The sequence below is a fragment of the Danio rerio genome, chromosome 3, assembly GCF_049306965.1.
Source record: "Danio rerio strain Tuebingen ecotype United States chromosome 3, GRCz12tu, whole genome shotgun sequence".
Lineage (NCBI taxonomy): Eukaryota > Metazoa > Chordata > Actinopteri > Cypriniformes > Danionidae > Danio > Danio rerio.
Genome location: NC_133178.1, coordinates 839516 through 861157, shown reverse-complemented (window position 1 = coordinate 861157; position 21642 = coordinate 839516). Strand labels below are relative to the sequence as shown.

The 21642-nt window shown below is 39.4% G+C and overlaps 3 protein-coding genes across 4 annotated transcripts in view; all 3 read right to left on the bottom strand.

Annotated features, from left to right (window-relative positions):
- Nucleotides 1-12408, bottom strand: part of LOC141381076 (H-2 class I histocompatibility antigen, Q10 alpha chain-like) — a 34703-nt gene extending 22295 nt beyond the window's left edge. Inside the window, exon 1 of the mRNA XM_073943768.1 lies at nucleotides 12302-12408. The gene's annotated coding sequence lies outside the window, so the exon portion shown is untranslated. The remainder of the gene's footprint in view (nucleotides 1-12301) is intronic.
- On the bottom strand, nucleotides 4366-20220 carry mhc1zka (major histocompatibility complex class I ZKA). Of its 2 annotated transcripts, XM_073935333.1 has the most exons (8): nucleotides 20059-20220; nucleotides 16514-16786; nucleotides 16134-16421; nucleotides 15770-16054; nucleotides 15386-15511; nucleotides 6085-6156; nucleotides 4937-4966; nucleotides 4366-4781 (listed from the first exon to the last, which is right to left on the bottom strand). In XM_073935333.1, exons 1-8 carry the CDS (start codon nucleotides 20141-20143, stop codon nucleotides 4708-4710), a joined length of 1233 nt encoding a protein of 410 aa, XP_073791434.1. In that variant the 5' UTR covers nucleotides 20144-20220; the 3' UTR covers nucleotides 4366-4707. The 2 variants fall into 2 exon arrangements, with proteins under 2 accessions (XP_073791434.1, NP_001289174.1); NM_001302245.1 differs by lacking the exons at nucleotides 4366-4781; nucleotides 4937-4966; nucleotides 6085-6156 and having other exon boundaries at nucleotides 15294-15511; nucleotides 20059-20143.
- On the bottom strand, nucleotides 7974-15264 carry LOC137487216 (uncharacterized). The gene is made up of 2 exons (XM_068217805.2): nucleotides 15177-15264; nucleotides 7974-14702 (listed from the first exon to the last, which is right to left on the bottom strand). The coding sequence occupies exon 2, from the start codon at nucleotides 13725-13727 to the stop codon at nucleotides 10905-10907; it is 2823 nt and encodes a 940-aa protein (XP_068073906.1). The 5' UTR covers nucleotides 13728-14702; nucleotides 15177-15264; the 3' UTR covers nucleotides 7974-10904.
- Nucleotides 20221-21642: the final 1422 nt, after the last annotated feature.

Sequence of the window (21642 nt, the reverse complement as noted above, 5' to 3'; positions counted from 1 at the left end):
ATTATGACACTGTTATACACTGTTGCTTTTCAATGGGTTGATGTCAATGACTTTAAAAAATATGATCGATGGAACAGCGCCTTTACCTATTAAACGCTTTGAAGGCAAAACACCTCATGACGGCACAAACTGTCGCAATACACTGCTGAAACTGGAGCCTGGGAACGCTCAAAAGGACTGCCTGATGGAGCCAGAGGCGGAGCTACAGAATCGAGCTTCCAACCAAAGGCTTGTACATCAAATCAACCACGCCCCCCGAACTGCTCACTTGAACGCCGGTATCTGCACTATAACAAAGGCTCACTAATATAAATATAGGCACTTACATTAAAAAAAACAGTAATAATATATGACTTAAAAACTATGTGATGTAAGCTGTTAGACTTTAATAAAAGCAATACTTGTTGAACTTCTTTTATACACTCTGAGGTAGACTAATATCAGCACAAAAAATATTCTCTTATAACAGGGTTGTTAGTATTTATTATCTTCACAGGGGTAGAAATAACACTTGTAAAATATTAATAACATATAAACAACACGTACATTTATAGAAAGACTTTTAATTTTAATTATCAATCACCCAAAATATACATCATGGACAGCTATTTGCCAAGTGGGAAAAAATCATTTATATTAGCAAAAGATACAGCAATGTTACTAAATATCAACAGCATATTTACACATTCCAGCACTATATAAAATAACCCTGATCAATTTGTACAATAAATTTAGAAGCTTGTATTTTTTTCTTTGCCTATATAAGATTCGGTTTCTAAAATGTATTGTGTGTGTGTGTGTATGTGTGTGTATTGAAGAGCTGCTGAGCTAACAGCTGACAGGCCGGGGAAACACACACGAATTTTATTTCTGACAGCAGACACGTGAACTAGGACAACGTTTTTCTCTCCCGCTTGAACCACATCAGATAGATTATAACGGCTTTAACACACACCTTTCTAAGTTGCGTGTGACAAAAACACTCTGTAATCCACGTAAAGCACTATTGAAACCCATTTTCAGAGCGCAAATTACCTATTGTAAACACTGTAAACGGAAGTTCTAACCATTCTACCGGAAGACGCTGGTCCCTATGGCACCCTACATGTAGCTGCCAAGAAAAAGGTCTATCCGCTTGTTAAATGATGACGTGTTTGTGACGTATGTAATACTGTTTCCGGGTCCAAGATCACTTTTCGGGATCGGGATCACTCACTTGAGTGGAGAAATCATTCGTTCATGATCACTTTTTATTAATATCGCACATTAAAGTTAATTTTATATAAAGTTATAGTGTACACAACAATCTCTGGGCTTGCTGCAGAACAAAAAACAAAATTTGAACAATTTATAAAACAATGAATCACTTTCTGGCCGTTGGATATTAGGCATGGACATATATACTGCGATCGTGACTTTCAAAAGTATTAAATCGCTTTGTAAACGTTTATTATTACCATTTCATGAATCTCCCCATTCAGTTGAACAGAGCACTTCGACCCGAAAGCCGCTCCGCGTGACGTCACACTTAACAAGCGGATAGCATTAAATTACTGGCTAAAAACAAACTGTTTAGAAAAATAAAGATCTGCACCTAGATCAGCTGATAATCTTAATTGACCAGAACCATCTTTCGAGACATTTTATTGCAAGTGTAGGTAATTTTTAAATATGGGCTCAAGTCTCCTTCATTCACACGGAGGAGGCGGGCTTAATGATCTGTACTGCAGCCAGCCCCCCAGGGGGCGATCTAACGGCCAAGACCTTCACTCAAAAGCAAGCTTGCGGCACACTTGTGTCAAACGCGCAATGAAACACATTTTACTCAAGGCACATGGTTGCCTATATGCGATATAAAAGCGATTTAAAATTATTTTTAAACATGTAATCTTGTATTTATTATGACACTGTTATACACCATTTCCTCAACATTCTACACACAATCCCCTATAATGACAATGTGGAAAAAGAGTTTTTGAAATTGTTGCAAATTTATTCAAAATAAAAGCTGATAAATGACATGTACATCAGTGTTCACAGCCTTCAGTGTGACGCTCTACATTGAGCTCAGGTTCATTCTGTTTCCACTGGTCATTCTGGAGATGTTTCAGCAGCTTCATTGGAGTTCACCTGTGCTCAATTCAGCTGATGGACATAATCTGAAAAGGCTACAGCTGTCTATATAAGAGCCCAGGGTTGACAGTGCATGTCAAAGCACAAACCAAGCATGAAGAAAAAGGAACTGTCTGTAGATCTCCGACACAGGATTGTCTGGAGGCACAAGGCTGGGGAAGCTTACAGAAACATTTCTGCTGCTCTGAAAGTTTCAGTAAACACAGCGGCCTCCATCATCTGTAAGTGGAAGATGTTTAACCACCAGGACTCTTCCTAGAGCTGCCCGGCCATCTAAGCTGAGTGATCGGGGAAGAAGGGCCTTAGTCAGGGAGGTGATCAATAACCCGATGATCACTCTGTCTGAGCTCCAGCGTTCTTCTGTGGAGAGAGGAGAACCTTACAGAAGGACAACCATCTGTCAGCAATCCACCAATCAGGCATCTGTATGGTAGAGCGGGCAGACGGAAGACACTCCCCGCCTGGAGTTTACCATCTGAAGAAATCTCAGAGCATCAGAAACTAAACTCTCTGCTCTGATGAGACTCAAACTGAACTGTTTGAAGTGAACTCCAGGCGTTACGTTTGGAGAACAGCAGGCGGCGCTCATCAGCAGGCTAACAGCATCCCTACAGTGCAGCATGGTGGTGTTGGCATCATGCTGTGGGGATGTGTTTCAGCAGCAGGAGCTGGAAGACTAGTCAGGATAGAGGGAAAGATGAATGCAGCGATGTACAGAGACATCCTGAATGAAGACCTGCACAAGAGTGCTCTCCACCTCAGACTGGGGCGACGCTTCATCTTCCAGCAGGACAATGACCCAAAGCACACCGCCAACATATCAATGGAGTAGCTTCATAATAACTTGGTGAAGTCTTTGAGTGGCCCAGCCAGAGCCCTGACCTAAATCCTATTGAACATCTCTGGAGAGATCTGAAAATGGCTGTACACCGTCGCTTCCCATGCAACCCGATAGAGCTTAAGAGGTGCTGCAAAGAGGAACGGGCAAAAATTCCCGAAGACAGCTGTGCAGAGATTGTGGCATCATATTCAGAAAGACTTGAGGCTGTAATCACTGCCAAAGGAGCATCAACAAAGTGTTGAGCAAAGCCTGTGAGTACTGATGTATATGTGACTTAACAGCTTTTATATATAATAAATTTAAACATTTTCAAAAACTCTTTCTCCACATTGTCATTATGGGGGATTGTGTGTAGAATGTTGAGGAAATCAATCAATTTAATCCATTTTGGAATAAAACTGGAAGATAAACAAATGAGGAAAAAGTGAAGTGCTATCTATCTATCTATCTATCTATCTATCTATCTATCTATCTATCTATCTATCTATCTATCTATCTATCTATCTATCTATCTATCTATCTATCTATCTATCTATCTATCTATCTATCTCCACCTTCAGCTCTCTGTTGAGTCAATCAAGGAAACACCACAGGAAGGGGTTTGCTGCTAAGCAGAGCTGACAATGACACGCATAAACTGTGGTGATCATGGAGATAAAACAGTAACAGACATTACATTTGCTCCAAGTTAATACATGTTGTTCATTTCCATCAGTACTGAGCCACAATTGCATCCCAAATGATACACTAAACACTCATACAATGAACCTTGCCGTGCAACAATTGTCATCAAAAAAAATAAATTATATATATATATATATTATAAATAATCAAACTCATTCAATGGCACAGCATCCTCTTTCACATAATCTCATAAACTTGATCTAATTAGTTAGTGCTGAATTATCGCATTGTATCGTGATATGGGTGTGAATCGTATCATGTTGCATCGCAATATGTCACAAATATATCACTAATATATCGGATCGTATTCTTTGTATCGAGATGCGTATCGGATCAGCATTATAGCTTAGATGCCCAACCCTAATATATATATATATATATATATATATATATATATATATATATATATATAAAATTTTCTTTATTTTAATTTTTTTATTTACTTTAGGGTCTCAGCTTGGCAGTGAATAATCATGAATAATTAAGAAGCCGGATCTTCTCATAGGATAAGAAAACTCCGCTATGAATAATAATGAGAAACCGACGCGTCATCATTGCACTTGCAGTACTGCGCTACGTCATTTTAATCCGCCCCAAGAATCATTTTAAACCCGGAAGCTGAAATTAGCTGACAAAAGCTCAAAATTATCAAGTGTACCCCACAGTTAAAGCTGACAGGTACAGACATTGCCTTAATGCTTAACACACACAAATCTGTTGAAATCTCCAAAAAAAAAAAAAAAGTACTTGAGGGTTCGTGAAACTTTATAAAAAAACGGAACCCCTCCCCCTTCAAGTTTTGAACAAGATTAAGCCTCAGCAAAGGTAAGAAAAAGTAACGCAAAAGTAATGCATTTTACAGTACAATAATACAGTTTACTTACCATAAAAAGTAACTAAGCAGTGCATTTAGGTAATTTTTGGAGGGATTAAGTCAATATCGTAATGCATGATTTTCAAGAGTAACTTTCCCCTACACTGATGTTGACCTGCTCAATGAGATCTTCACAGGTTTTAAAATGAAGGTCCAGAAATGAAAGTTTGCAGAGTCACCAATTCTCTCCTTCCGTTAATTCTTTATTCAGATGGTCAGCAATAAATCCCAGCAATATTGAGGTACACTCTGTCAAAAAATAAAGAGGCATCCACAGTTTAGCCACCAAACATTTTTAATGCAGAAAAAGCAGCATGCTTGTTAAGCAGAGCTAATTATGCCTTTAGTGATGCAGTATTTAAATGACATGGAATATATTTTAATAAAATGAATAATATGTTTACCAGTGGTGTCTGTGCTGCTGCTGTCCTGTTCTGTAAAAAAAAAAAAATAATAACAGATTAAAAAAGCCTCTATTAAGGGTTTTTGAAAATGATCTTCATGCAGTGTGTAACACAGCTCTGTAAATATAGTGTAAAGTGTAAAGTGAAATATCCAGCTAAGGCTTAAATCTGAAAGTGCACTGTGTTTCAAACTGTTGATCCATCTATAAAAGAGTTGACTAAGAGTAGTTTGAATGAATCGTCACGGTAACAAGTCTCAAGTCATGCCAGCGTGACGTTGATGAGGAACTCAAGCCCCGCCCATGTCTTGAGGTAGTTCATCATAATGTGATTTACCTTCTATGTGTGATTTGATTGGACAGGAATTAAAGGACTGATTTGTCTAATTACCATAGACAATAAATACAGTAGTGACTGCAGGATAAAGGACAGTAGTGGAGTAAAAATACTGATACTGCAGTAAAAACGTACTCAAAGGAGAGTAAAAGTACACATTTATAAAACTACTTGGTAAATTGCAATTCTTGAGAAAAACTACTCGATTACAGTAACTTGAGTATTTGTAACTAGTTACTTTACACCACTGCTTGTAACCGCTTGTACTGTACTGGTGTCAGACACCAACTACGGTTATATCAGAAATGGACTGATTTGCCCTAATCTGAATAAGACATTAATATGATTGAGGTGTTTACATGAGTTGCTTCTGAATGTTCTTTTTTATGATTCCGATGACATATTATAGCTCATAATTTGATGTCGTCACTGCGTTATTTCATTTTTAATTTGTCGACTTTAACTGCAGTTTCACTTCGGGAGCATTTCATGCATGCCCCCCGTGACAAACGAGATATTGGATGCAACTATGAACTGCTGAAAGAGTGTTGTTTTCATACTAAACACCAAATGGTAAGAAAAAACTTGACCGACTTCACGGACTCTGTAGGTGCAGGGAATAGTGTCAAACAGCCGCATGTGTATGGCATATCCTGTCGCCAAATGCAGCGAAATGTTCTACGAGATGGTAATAGTTTGTGGTGTTCACATGTCTGTACTGCACTTCAATAATGCCACTAATATTGTCATACTAAACATGTCTCAATTCCAAACTTTAGTCGAATTGATGTCATCAAAAATCGTAAACGTACCTGTCGTTGAAGACTGATTCTGTAGCGTCTTCTGTGATTCTGTTTTCTGTAACTCTCTGAGGAGGCAGACAGCTGGAGAAGGAAAACAAAGCAAATAAGCTTATAAAAAGGCAAGCTCTGTTGTGGGGTGTGTACTACCCACTATAGAAGAGATTGCACATGACGGAATGATGGACAAATTTGCATGTGTGAATGCAAGAGTGTGTGGGTGTTTCCCAGTGTTGGGTTGCAGCTGCATCCATAAGTAGTCCCGATGTATATTTTTTAGTGTCTGAAAACTAACAAATGATGAGTGGTGAACTCGTTAAGGGTTAAATGAGCAGCCTGTCGTGATATGAAGTCCTTTGTAAATAACTTTGTGCTCTAAATGTAAAAATAAGTTAAAGGTGCTGTATGTATTTGTGACTCTTCTAAAGCTTTAAAACAGCATTATATGTCTGCAGATATTTCAGAAACATGCTCAGTGAACATTCTTGTTTATCTGAAAAACAATGTTGAAGTCAGATATTCTGCTGTGAACGTGTGTTTTCTGTGCCGGAACGCTCGCTTTGTTTTGGTCTTTTAACCCGTCCAATGCCAGTTTAGCCAATTGTATTTCAGCACCCTGGTTTGCCTTGGGGGACAATGTATTACTAAATGAGTCATTTATTTAATCAGTGATTCGTTAAGTAAGATTTGCTACTGAATGCATTAAATCCAGCCGTTCGCGAATGACATAAGATCATGGAACTCAATATTACTGAGAAATAACATTACTCTGCAAGTCTGCTGGTCACTGCAAATTCATTGGCTCTATGCTGTGCAATGTGACAGTTTTACCACAGATTATGAGGGGTTATTTTGTTTTAAATGCACATTCAGTGGTTCATGATCACATCTAGCATAATTCATAAATGCATGAGGAAAGTAATCCAAGAACTTCCTACTGTATATACAAAACCGTGTAAACATTTTAAATATATTCTGGTAAGATGCATATGTGTGTGCATTTGGGATATAGTTTTGCTTTTGAATTGATGAATTTTGTTTTAAATTTATGAATTGGAGTTGTGGATTTATGAACTGTGCATTTATGAATGCAAATGTATTATTTTTGAGACTGATCTGGCTCTATATGCAATATCTATTTCAACCACTGTGTTTCAAACTTACTGCACCTTTAAAGCAAGTCAATATTTAATATCTTCCAAAAAATACTTTATTTATGTCCAGAGTGCAGAATCCAACTCTATAGAAATTTCAAAAACAAGGCATGACCATCAACAAAATAATATCAACACATAAAAAATAGCCGTTTATTTATTCTCCAAGACATTTCCTAATTTGCACTTTTCAGCAATTCATTCATTACTTAAATATCTATTATTGTATATTTTGTTGCAAAATATTAATTATAAAGACATTCAGTTTAAGACACCGATTACTCTAATAAAATATTAAATACTTTAAGATTAATTGCTAGAATTTGTGTAACAGGTCAAATGTTTTTTGAATTAACATGACACTGACATCCTGTAAACAGCATATTCCATTCAAAATAAGTTTGTTTACTTTAATGTTTCAAATAACTTTAGTGAAATAAAAAAAAAACATTATCCAGCGTGAGTAATATGTTATGTCAAAATTAATGTTCAGAGTGTGCTTATTACTTTTTAATAAAATAAAAAAAAAATCATTTTTGAATAAATTTTTTTGGAGTTTTGGGCCAAAATCATCCATTGATTCCTATCAGACAAGATTTCTGGACATAGAAGATGATATATAACACACATAATCAAGATATCACAGATCATGAAATACTCACTGTACTGTAGCTGATGGTGTGGTTAAGTTGAATTAATCACTGTGGTACGTCTGATCAAAACGCGACGAAGATGCTTATTGTCTCACTTGGGTTTATTTCCATTAGTATAAGCAGACATATAGTTGGGGTGAGGGTGTGTGTGTGTGGTTCTACAGACAAGTAGAAACAAAGAATAATAATTAACATTCAACCACAGTATACAAATACAATAAACATTTGGTAAACATTAGTTTAAACAATAAATAAATGAGCAGTAACAATAGGTAGAAAGACATCAGATAATATTTAGAAGTACTATTCTTCACTTTATATAGCTTATTATAGCAGTTTCTCAACTTTGGTCCGACCAGGGATCGAACCCACGACCGCTTGCAATACTGACGTCACACAGTATATCACGTGCGTTAGCATGACTATGCATTTCTTAGCCTACACGGCAACCTCGTTAAATCGTTTAATAACCTTAAACTAAACTCAATGAAAGGCAAATATGCTTCCGCTTGATGTAAACAATAAGAATAAACTATATACAGATGTTAATCATTAAATAATTAAACTAAACATCTCACGGTGATAACCCTTAAACAACATGATAAATATGATTAAGGAACAAAGAAACTTACATTTAGATGCACGCACACAATTAATAACACCGCTAGAAAAGGAGGACGTTTCTCATGTGCTCCATGCTCTGCAGACTATTACCGACTGACACACGCATGGTAAACTTTCTGGAACATTCTAAACATACTCAGTCTTTCCACAAGGGGGCAGCAACAGTCCACAGTCCTTAAGAAGGGTGAATAAAGAGCCCTTTGCAACACCCGCCCCCAAATTTGCACAGTCAAATTTGCTTATTCAGAAGGGCTCGAAACTGTGTCCATGTCTGGGAGTGCTGGTAGCTTAATGAGGCATGCTACAGGTCTGACATATGTTCTGTCCATAATTCTGACCTCAGCAGTTCTGATTCGTCCATCCGCACTGGGGAAAACATTAATAATCTTGCCTACAGGCCAGAGGGCTCTAGGTAACTGTGGGTCCACAATCATGACAATTATACCTGGCTGCAATTGGTCTCTTTCTCTCTGCCATTTTCCACGGATTTGTAGGCTGGGTAGGTAGTGCTTTGTGAAGTGCATCCACAATTAATTCGCGAGCACTTGCGAGTGTCTCCACCTTCGGCGGCTTAAGAGCTCTGTTTCATGGTAAACTGTTTGCGGGAGTGAAGGGTCTAGCCGCCCCATCAGAAGAATGTTTGGAGTCACCGGGTTGGGGTCAGCAATGTCCGTGGACACATAACCCAGAGGTTTTGAATTCAGTATTCCTTCTATTTCAGTGAGAACAGTGTTCAAGACTTCTTCAGTCATGCTTTGTCTTTATACAGTGGCATACAGGGCAGACTTGACCGATCTAATCTCGCGTTCCCATACTCCTCCAAAATGGGGACTACCGAGAGGGTTGAATCGAAATTTAATTTGTTGTTTAGCAAGCTCTTTCTGCAGTGTGGGACACATTGATGTGAATGACTGTTGGAGCTCCCTTTCTCCTCCTTTAAAGTTTGTGCCTTGATCTGATAATAGCTCTGAAGGTTTTCCTCGTCGGGATATGAAGCGCCTTAGTGACATCAGAAATGAATCAGTATCAAGACTACTTAGTAGGTCGATGTGAACAGCACGGGTTGTCAGACATTTGAACAAGATGCCCCAACGTTTTTCACTTCTTCTGCCTAGTTTAACAGTAAAAGGGCCAAAACAGTCCATTCCTGTAGAGAAGAAAGGTGGTTTGAAAATCTGAAGTCTGGCTTGTGGGAGATCTGCCATCTGAGGCACTGTTGGTTTAGCTCGCCACCTTTAACAATCAGGGCATAAGTGTTGTTGCCGTTTAACTGCTTCTCTGCCGCGTAAAATCCAATATTTACGGCGGATTTCTGCGAAGACCCGTTCCGCCCCAGGGTGATGAAGCTCTTAGTCTATGTTCTGAATGAGAAGTTGGGTAATTTTGTGAGATGGGTCAAGAACAATTGGGTGAACAGCATCTGCATCTAATTGAACACTGCGGCGTAGTCTCCCACCCACTCGGATGAGCCCAACTGTGCTGTCATATTCAGGTGCTAAAGTTAGGATGGTACTGGTTTACCGGCGACTAGGGCATTGATGTCATCAGGGAAGCAGTCAATTTGAACCTTTCGTAAGATATTTCTTTCTGCTGACTGATAATCCACGGCTGAAAGATCTCCATCTTTACCTGCCGCCCCGTGCAGAAGTAGTGCTGTCGCTTCAACTAAGGCTGTAAAGCAGCTAAACTGTTGCGGATCAGGCAATGGCTGTACATCGACTGTTACGTGACTACAGAAGGTGGGCTTCTTTAATTCGACAGGATTTTCCTTTGCATTTATGTCGGGGATAACAGGCCAGTAGCAAGGGGAGTTCCACAGATATTCCGGTCCTTGTCTCCAGGTTTTGTCTGTAGCTAGCTCCTTCAGAGTTTTCCCATGAGTTATATAATCAGCTGGATTATTGTTGGATTCCACGTAACGCCAAGCATTTGCACTTGTAAGTTCCTGTATTTCGGCAATTCTGGTGCCTACAAATACTTTGTAACGGCAGGATTCTGACTGAAGCCATGTTAGGACAGTGGTAGAATCAGTCCAGAGTACAAAGGATTCGATGGGTAGAGTGAGCTCTTTAGTTAATAGTGAAGCCAATTGGGCACCTGTGAGAGCTGCACAAAGTTCCAGTCGAGGCACAGATAACTGGCGTTTAGGGGCTACTCTTGACCTGGCTGTGAGGAACGCTACCTCAACATTTCCCTTTAGATCCTCTGAGCGCAAGTATGCTACAGATCCGTATGCCCGCTCAGAGGCATCACTGAAGCAATGCACTTGTCGCTTACAGTTCAGGGAATCCAACTGGGAACTCACATAGCAGCGTGGCAGTGTCAGTTGGGAAAGATGCTGAAGTTCCCCTTGCCAATCATGCCATGTTTTGAGAATTTCAGTTGGCAGGTTGGTAGGGGGTCATCCCATTGGTAGGGGGTCATCCCATTCTCGTTGCTTAGCCCAAAGACTCTGTATAAGGATCTTGGCTCGGGTGATGTAGGGGACAAGGAATCCAAGAGGGTCATACTGGCTTGCTACTACCTTGTATATGTTTCTCATTGTGGGGGAGGAACAGTTGTAAAGGCGGGTTTGGTATCCGAGAGTATCAGACTGGCACATCCATCGTAATCCTAAAGCGAGTTCTTGAGGATCGGATTCAGTTTGGTTAAGCCAGCGTTCACTGCTTTCTGATCTGGCTTCCTTTGACAGATGTTCAATGACATTCGGAAAATTGCATGCCCACTGACGCAATTCAAATCCTCCTTCAGCCAACAGATTCATCCCTGTGTCTACCAGCTCTTTAGCTTCGTCAGGTGTTGCAACACTCTGTAGCCAATTATCTACGTAAAAACACCTTTCCAGTGAGTGGCGGACATTGTCTCCTTGCTGACTGTGGTCAACAATGTGCCTTTGTAGTGCGTATGTGGCACAACACGGACTGCAGGTAGTCCCGAATGGGAGCACTTGCCACTCATAGACTCTGGGGGGCTCTTCCTTCTTTAGGTCACGCCATAAGAACCTGAGTAGGGGCTTATCCTCGGGCAGTAATCTTACTTGATGAAACATCCCCTTTATATCACTACTAAAGGCTACAGCATGCTCCCTGAAGCGCAGCAACACTCCAAGTAATGAGGACCCCAGAGCTCGTCCCGGCAACAGCAGGTTGTTCAGGTTCTTACCCTGATATGAGAATGAGCAGTTGAATATAACTCTGTTTTTGGCATTATGGCTCACCATATGGTGGGGAATGAACCATGATTCTTCCTCTTTCTTCGTTAGTTTCTGGTCGGGTACTTCAACCACATAACCTGCTTCTTTCAGTCTTTGAATTTCAGCTCTATATGCCTCTGACTTTATTGGATCTTTGGCTAGGCGGGCTTCGGTGCTGCGCAGATTCGGCATTACAGCTTGTTTAGTAGCTTGTAATTTTGGCATGTCCTTAACCCTTAAGAGAGGTGTGGCATATCGTTGTGTCCCATTGACATCAATTCTAGTTGTCTTTGCCTCAAACAGGTCGACAGCTTCTTGATCTTGCTTAGATCTGGTTGCAAGTTTCTCGCTTCTGTAGGGCAGTACATCTAGTTGCCAGAGTTTCTCAATGTGTCTGAACAGCTCATTAGAAGGGCTACAGATGGATATATTGAGACACTGCTGGGTCAAAAGCTGATGCCGCACAAGCTTAGTAGGCCCCTGGACTGTCCAGCCTAGTCGCGTTTTCACTGCTGCGGGTCCGCCAGGAGGCCCTAGGCGTACAGGCTCGATGGGAGTGATTAGGTAGGGGTAGTCAGAACCAATTAGAAGGAGGGGCTGAACACTGTTAAGGGATGGGATTGGCAGTCCCCTGAGGTGTCTGTATTTATGCTGTAAGGTGGTAGCTGGGCATGTGTGTTCAGCGAGCCCCAAATGGTCTGCAGTAAATGCTCTATGTATCTTAAAGACTTTGTGAGGCTGGCAGGCAGGGGAGATGGTAAAGGAGACTGTAGTACCATGTATGATTTTCATGTCCTGTCTGATAGTTCTCAGAGCAAGGTTTTCTGGTTTGCCTTGTAACTTCAGTTCCTGGGCGGCCGCTTGCAGAAGGATTGTGCGTTCTGAGCCATCATCCAAAATGGCATATGTCTCAAGGGTATGTTCCCCATTCCGAAGAATTACCTTTGTAACCTTTAGCAGTACTTGACTGCAGCCTAATGGTCTGTCCAGGTATAGAACTTCATTGGCGTTGTTGACAAGACAAGTGTTCTCAGAAACTGGCCTTTCATTCAGCTCATGGAGTGCATCTAGATGTTTGCCTTTACAGACCTTACAGCTTGTCTTTAAATTGCACTGTGCTGCCTGATGAGCTCGACCACAACGCCAGCATCTCTTATTGGTTTTCACCCAGTTTGTTTTTTGTTCTTTGGTGAGCTGGCTAAAATTTTGACACTGATTCAGATAATGCTGGGTATTTGTGCAGTAGGGGCAAAATATTCTTGGTTTGTCCTGAGTTTTAGCAGCACTCAAACTGGACTCTCCTGGAGCTATAGTATTTAAAGCAGGGTCTGTGCTATGAAATACAGCTGCTGTCTTTGTGGACTTAAAGTCTTTACTCCTGTCTCTCCTCTGGTCAGGACGTTCCCTTCGGTCTCCACCAAGAAACTCAAATCCACTAGCCTGTATTTTCAGCTCATATTCAAGCCAGTCTGCAAAGTTTAACAGAGTGGGGATGCGAACATTTAGGGGGTACACATACCGTTTGAAATCTGCTCGTAAGTCATGGGGCAACTTGGGCAACTTGGACAACAGCCGTGTTACATGTGAGCCACACTGAAGCTCAACTCTGCCACTATCTCCCAATTGGTTCAACATGCCTACTAGAGCTCTTACTTTCAATGCAAACCTCTTGAATCCACTAGCATCTTGACTACGTATGGAAGGATCTTCCATTAAGTCAGCAATTCGCCTCAAAGCTAGCTGGTGGGGCTGCCCATATTGTTCTGCGAGAGAGGCCATGGTATCTGAATACGGTCTACTGGAATTGATGTAGGAGTCTGCAATGAAAAGAGCATCCTCAAACTTCAAGTGTTCTAGAAGTATTTGATATTTAAACCTTTCAGTAGAATCCTCGGGTAAAAGATTGTCCAATGAGACTTTCAGTCGTGCAAATTCCCGTGGGTCTCCTTTAGTAAAGTCAGGGATTGTGGGCTTTGGGCCTCTGTTCATCCTTTCTTGTTGAGGGTAATAAGGGTGCTGTTCAGGGTCCATACAGAATGGCTTACTGCTGATAGGTGCTGTTTGAGGGTACTTAGTGGGTATTCAAGTGTCCTTTGTTGTGGAGGTAATGCCATGGAGAAACTCTCAGATTCACAGTACTCTGGGGTTGATGGGCATGAGAGAAGATGATCTTTTGTTTTTAAGTTCCTGAGTCGAGATGTTAACTCATCCACAAAATTAGACATGTGTCTCGGAAGTGGGGGTGGTATATCCACAGCCAAAGGGAGAAACCCATCATCTACTACAGGTGGAGGTGGTAGTGGCCATTCATCATTATCATGTAATGGGGCTGGACTTGCCTTTGACTGGGTTCTGTCATATGGCAAGGGCTCTGCTCTTTGTTGAAGGGGAGGTGCTCTATTTAAGCTAATTTTCTGTTGCATATCTTGCATGACAAACTGAAGCTGTTGATTTTCTCGTCTAAGCTCCTGAACTGTTCTCAAAATCTCCGATACATCTTCCTGTGTGACTGGCTGAGATACAGGTGTGCTCTCATATCTTGGGCCCATATGTAATGAGTGGTTAATGAATCTCTGGTCTGCCCTTAAAGCATAATCGCTTTGTGGCTGATAAATGAGAGGGGTCTTCTCGGCTACCCTTTCAATGTAAGGCTCCTGTGGTTCTCGATGAGGCAATGTATGAACAGCTGGAGATTGTTGGTTATATTGAGGAAGAGAAACCTCATAATCCTCTAACCAGGCTGGAGGTTGTATTCGGCGTTTAGGACGCATATCACTCCTTTGTCCTTCTCTATTCCTCTGTTCTGGAAACATCTTCTAAATCCACAGCAATTACTGACTCCGGCTCGAAGGACCAATGTACTGTAGCTGATGGTGTGGTTAAGTTGAATTAATCACTGTGGTACGTCTGATCAAAACGCGACGAAGATGCTTATTGTCTCACTTGGGTTTATTTCCATTAGTATAAGCAGACATATAGTTGGGGTGAGGGTGTGTGTGTGTGGTTCTACAGACAAGTAGAAACAAAGAATAATAATTAACATTCAACCACAGTATACAAATACAATAAACATTTGGTAAACATTAGTTTAAACAATAAATAAATGAGCAGTAACAATAGGTAGAAAGACATTAGATAATATTTAGAAGTACTATTCTTCACTTTATATAGCTTATTATAGCAGTTTCTCAACTTTGGTCCGACCGGGGATCGAACCTACGACCGCTTGCAATACTGACGTCACACAGTATATCACGTGCGTTAGCATGACTATGCATTTCTTAGCCTACACGGCAACCTCGTTAAATCGTTTAATAACCTTAAACTAAACTCAATGAAAGGCAAATATGCTTCCGCTTGATGTAAACAATAAGAATAAACTATATACAGATGTTAATCATTAAATAATTAAACTAAACATCTCACAGTGATAACCCTTAAACAACATGATAAATATGATTAAGGAACAAAGAAACTTACATTTAGATGCACGCACACAATTAAATAACACCGCTAGAAAAGGAGAACGTTTCTCATGTGCTCCATGCTCTGCAGACTATTACCGACTGACACGCATGGTAAACTTTCTGGAACATTCTAAACATACTCAGTCTTTCCACAAGGGGGCAGCAACAGTCCACAGTCCTTAAGAAGGGTGAAGTGAATAAAGAGCCCTTTGCAACACTCACCATCATAATTCATCACCAGAAAAACCACTACAGCTAAAATGGCTAATAAAATAAGCACACTTCCGATCACAACTGGGACAGTCTCTGGTGGGTAGCCGGTGTATTTTCCATCTAAATCTGTTCCATCTAAAAAAAGTAGGAAAAAAACAAAACTTTTCTTATTATTCTACACTTCACTGCTGTTTCTGTTCCTGTGTAAACTTTGACAGGGGTTGAACATGGCAGGAACAGGAGCATACAATTTAGACATTCAACAGAAACATTGTAGTGATGGGTCATTTTTAAAATGAATTGTTTATTTTTATAATAATTTTTCAGGGTTTTCACCTTATTATGTCTAATAAGGACAAGGACAAAACTCAGCATAGGAACTACTTCAATTACCCCATTTTATGATAATTGGTTGTTTGAAGGTTCTGTGGGACACAGAACAATCATATTCATCTATCTGGTCCTCCTTGATCTCCACACTCTTGCTCAGCTGGAAGGTTTGATCATGGTTTGGTCGAACTCCTGTAGATATGGTCTCTTGTTCAGGCAGATATACGCGATTTCTCCTAATGTTCAACATCACGTCGCTGGGGTAGAAGCCAGTGGCCAGACAGGTGAGTTTCAGCTTAGTTTCATCTTTAGTGGACTTTTTTGTGAATTTATAAACATCTGGAGGAGCTGAAATCACAGCAATCAGACCATCAGACAGTTTCATCTCCTGTAAGATCATAAAATAAGCACAAGCACATTTACTCACAGCCATTTCTGAGCTCTGCATCTGCATACTCTCTGAATTTGTTGAGCCAGTCCACACACTCTTTCTCCAGGTAGCCTTTGGTGTATTGGTTCAGGATGGGCACATTGTCCCATTTTCTCTTGGTTGGCAGCGCTTCTTTCACTGGGGCGACCCACTGAGACTCTGTCTCATCAAAAGACAGGAGGTTTTCTCCATCATAGCCATACTCGCTAACGCCTTTGGAAAACTTCACTTCACTTCCTTGTATTTCCACTTCACAGCCGTGTCTCCACTGAAGAACGTGAAGATCTGAAATGTTTGTTATATGACAGCATTAATACACCATCACACATTTTAGGACTGTGTGTATTTGCCTGTTAAATTGTTTGAGTGTTGCTCACCTGATTTATTGTGTCTCATGCGGTCCATCAGTATGTGGACGTTCACATTAAACCACTGCTCTTTGCTCTTTCTCGACTGAGTGCCTTTCTCCCAGTAATCCTCCTGCATTTTCTCCTTCATCCACTGCTGTTTGGGAATCTTTCTCTGCTCTTCGCTGTTATAAGAGTCAATCTGTCTGTCATCTAACAGACCCATAGCAGAGAACTCATAGATGCCCGGCAGATCCAGAGGTTTGGACAAACCCGTGTAGATGTAATACAGAGAGTGCTTCTCTGAAGATGAAGAGCAACAAAAAAGGTTATAAAACTGGTCAGTTTCTGATTTGTTTATTTAATAAAGGATTATTTTCTAGTAAATCTGATTGCAATAATAGCAATAAAATGATTTAATAACAGCTGTTTTCCCACTATAGGGGCGAGTGGTTCTGTTTGTTTGGCCTGTTGTTGATGGTTAGTCAACATACAGTGAAAAAAATGATTTTCTTTTTTAGATATTTTGTCTTGTTTCTAGTCCAAATATCAAAAGAATCCCAAATCAAGAAGCATTTTAGACAAGAAAAACATTTTCAAAATTATTGTTTTGTTTTAAGAAAAAAAAATAAAAGTGAAGTGAGTTTTTCCCTAAAACAAGTCAAATAATCTGCCAATGAGGTAAGCAAAATAATCTTATGTAAAAAAAAAAAAGAAAAAAAAAAGATAAAAACTATGCTAATATAAAACCTTACCCAAATTTGACAGCACAGCTAGCATGGTGTCTCTTGTGTCTGCCGTGTGCCCTCTATTCAAACATATTGGATATTTAATATTGTAAAATATTCCAGTGCAACTATATGAACTTAATTGATGCACATCTTGTAAGCTTGATCAGTTGTTTATTTAAATTAAATGAATCAGAAAAAGGAGACTACTAAAAACAACTGATTTGACTGATATAACATGCTACAAAAAACACACCTGAAGAACACAGCTGACAGGCTGAATAAAAATGCTAATTCACTCTCTGCCAGCAGATGGCGCTTATAAAGCAGTAAAAACCCCATCATGAACACTGTCAGCTGAAGCAATAGGGTTAATCCTCTTTACACATACACAGTTTTTATGCTTTATAACAGAAAACAGAATGTGTCCTGCTTATTTTATCTGACTTTTTAAAACATGTAAAGCTCCAAAAAATCCTCTAAACATGAAAAGGCAACAATGAAAACTGCCCAAATTAGGTTTTTATTTAATACTGAACACAAGTTGTTACGTGTGGCGTCCACTCCTGTTCCATAATTCACTGCTTTCCATTGATGTTGCTTTGTCTTTTAACTTTTCTGTTTCCTATTGGATGATTTGATGACGTCAGACTTTAAAACGCAAGGAAGTGGATCCCTCACTCTCCAAGACTATATTTAATCAATCATGAAATATTTTCATTTACCTGATGAAAAAATGTTAAGTTCCTGTGAAACCGAAAGACTACACTGCTGTTGTTGATGCAATACTAAGTAGCATGCAATGACATGATGTTATATTTATTGGTGAAACCAGTCTGAGATGATTGGTGCTTTATGACATGGTGCACCAAAGTGTGCCATTTGGTTAATTAATTGTTCTTATTACTATTATTATCTTATTTAATTATGTAAACCCCTGGCAACTGTTTATACTTGGATTGTATGCTGTTAATAGACTTTCATATATATTTCATATATAATATTATGCAACAGAATATTAATTGAAAATCGCAACATTTCAATGTATGATCTTGGTCACATCTGTATCAAGGTACATATGAACATGATTTGGCTACATAAAATTATATAAAAGCTGCAAAACCTATATCAGTGAATGATAGCTCAATTAGTTTGCACATGTGTTGCTTTCCAGCGTCTCTTTTGTTAGCAGGTTCGAATCCACATACGAGTTTTGTTTATGTAGCCTGATTTTTTAAATTCTCTTTAAAATAAAATGGGGGGGGAAGACTGCGATTAATAACGTATGCGTATTTAGCGGAACATCGTAGTCATTTAGAGCTATTCTGAGAAAATATCAGCTCGTGTAACTTTGTAGACACAGACTAACACGAGTCAATGGGACTATTATATTCTGATTGCATAATATTCTAATATTCTATTGCATAATATTATATATGAAATATATATTATATATATTAGACATAATATGTTGCATAATAATATCGTCATTGTATTAATTTTTTGGATAAAATCTTTATTTACGTTACATGTATGAGCATGGGTCACGAGTTAACACGACACGACAAAGGCACAGGTAGACATGAGTCTAGAACTAAGAAAAAACATGGTTTGAGCAACTGATGAAGCATCGTTTACTCACAGAGAGCTATTCTATCAGCGGGAGAGTTTGTAGAAACACGTTAACGCGAGTACATGTAACTAAACAACATGTAAACATGTTAACATCGATGGAAACATGTTAACACGGGTCCACAACCACAGCAAGGCATGTTTTAACTGACAAATATATTAAAACAGACCGCTTCGTTTGAAGTTCTGAGTAGCTCAGTTAGATAAGTTGATTGATACGTGTGTAAAACCTTTTCACTATACGGGTTCGATTCCTGTTAAAGACATGTAAATTCTAATTATTTTTTTTAGTTATTTTGGTTCTATACTGTTCTGCTACACGGATATTAAAATAAATAATGCACACAATGACACTGACACCAACTAATAAGAATCTTTATTTGGTATGGACATGTTTTGTTGCTGTGAAAAAGTGACGAATCTGCCAATCTGCAAACGTGAATAGCTTACATCTGGAAAGGGACACCAGTTAACACGGTCACCAGTTAAACCGTAACACCGGAACGCTATCACCCCTGTGTTTAAGTTTCATTTCTTTTTAGAATCACGAGTGTTACTGTAACAGAGGTTAAAAATCAAGCTTCTCTCACAGTACTCAATGTGCTTTCTTGACCGGATTAATTAACATGAATTAATCAGTTTTTAATGAATCCACACAGCAGACTGTTAGTTCTGTGGAGGAAAATACATCGTTTTTCTTGATATAGGAATAAACATTTTCTTTTTAAGATTGCTGTAATTGTGACAGTTGTGAAATGCTGTTTGGCATGCAGAAAGTATAAAGTATATGGCAAATATGTGCTTTATAAAGGCCTGATTCACGCGTGCAACAACATAAAGTGGCCATGTTTTTTTTTTTTGGCAATAACAGATGTGGCGTAGCTTCTCTGGGTGTAAAATCTACAGTATTTATTCATTACCTTGACTGGTTAGAAAACATTTAAGGAGTTTTACAGACGTCTAATGTGTTATTATAAAGTGTTCCACGTTAAAATAAATCGCAGCATATCAAAACTGCTAAATAAATAAATAAATCCCAGATTACACGACATTCACCCTATATTTAAGTGTATTTTTAATGTTTTGCTGCACCTATACATGATGTCGACGTGCATTTCTTCTGATTTAAGTTCTGCAAATGTACTGACGGAGTTTTAAATCAAGCTGAAACTCTACTTTCGCTTTGGATGAACTCATGAAGTTTCTCTCACTCACCGCCCTGAGCTGACGGCAAGTCCCCACACAGCAGAAACACACAGAGCAGAGCACAGATCCCGCTCGCGACTCCTCCTGACATCATGACTGAAAGAAAGTGTGTGTGTTTGCCTGGAGGTTCTGCTTTTCGACGCAAAAACAAAACAACAGGAAAGCAGCGGAAAATAGCGGATGGCAATGAGGTCTCGGGTCGATGACGTCACTCAAATCTGGGCAGAAACAGCGGAGCGAAATGCTTGCATTTCCAAGTGGTGCTCGCTGCAGAGCCATTTGAGGAGAGCTGAGCTCCAGCGAGGGGGAGCTTAAGCTTGAGCTCCACCTTTTTTGCACTTCTTCTACGAGTGATGTCACTGGGGGTAGGGTTAGGGGTGGGGTTGATGTACGCATTAAAACAGCTTACAGGAGGAGGAGCGACAGCTCATGCTCCCCCTCGCTGGAGCTCAGCTCTCCTCAAATGGCTTGGAATCATAAGCGATCAGTGTTTGGTTTTGTTGCTTGGTTTTTTTAAGCCATGGATCAACGGTGGAAAAGGTAAGCAGAAAAGAAATACTGATCGAGATATTGCAAACACTATATCGCATTCAGATGATGGGATTAGATGTTAAATTCTGTTGGGTTCCAGCGCATAGTGGAATAACAGGGAATGAGTTGGCAGACGAGGGCGCTAAAGAAGCTACAAGAAAATCAATTATAGACATGGAAATAAAATATAGTAAAAGTGAGATGAAGGTTTTAATCAAGCCACTTTTAAAAAAATAGGTGGCAAAAACAATGGGAGGAAGGAAAAAATGGTAGGTGGCTGTTTAATATACAAAGAAATGTGGATAAAGGAAGAATAACAAGTAGAAGTAGGAGGGAAGAGAGTATAATTTCAAGAATTAGATTTGGACATACAGGACTTAACAGTACATTGTATAAAATGAATAAACATCAGACTGGAAAATGTGATTATTGTGGGCAAGAAGAAACCGTGGAGCATGTTATTATGAAGTGTCCAAAATACAATAGGGAAAGGAGAGTATTTATTTGAAATTTAAAAAGAGTTAATATGAATTTTAATTTGTTTAAAATACTAAACAACAAGTCAGAAGAGGGCAGTATAGAATTTTTAATTCTTTTTTAAAAAATGTCTAAGTTAGATAAAAGAATATAGATATAGTGGTGTAGGTTTTTTCTTTTCTAAAGATGGATAGATAGTGCGATCATGGCCCACACTCCTAACCAGCAAGTGGCGGTAATGCACTTAGAAGTTGTATGCCAACCGCCAATAAAAATCATGAGAAGAAGAAGAACAGCGGAGCGAAACTCTAAAAACAACGCAGAGGTCATATATATGGGGCGTCTGCAGACTCAAGGATCCAGGCAGTTTTACGCCCCACAGCTTTACGCCCCTGTTGTTCCTAATGCGTTCAGTAGGGGGGGATGAAAGATACATGACCACATAATACATTTGAAGTCAACGCTCCCAGATTATTTAATGTCCTGTAAATAAATATTTAGAATTTTAATTAGATAACGCTAAATATGAACGCTAGATTAATGTATCATAAAATGAGTTATAAACTCACTATAAAATATGCAGAA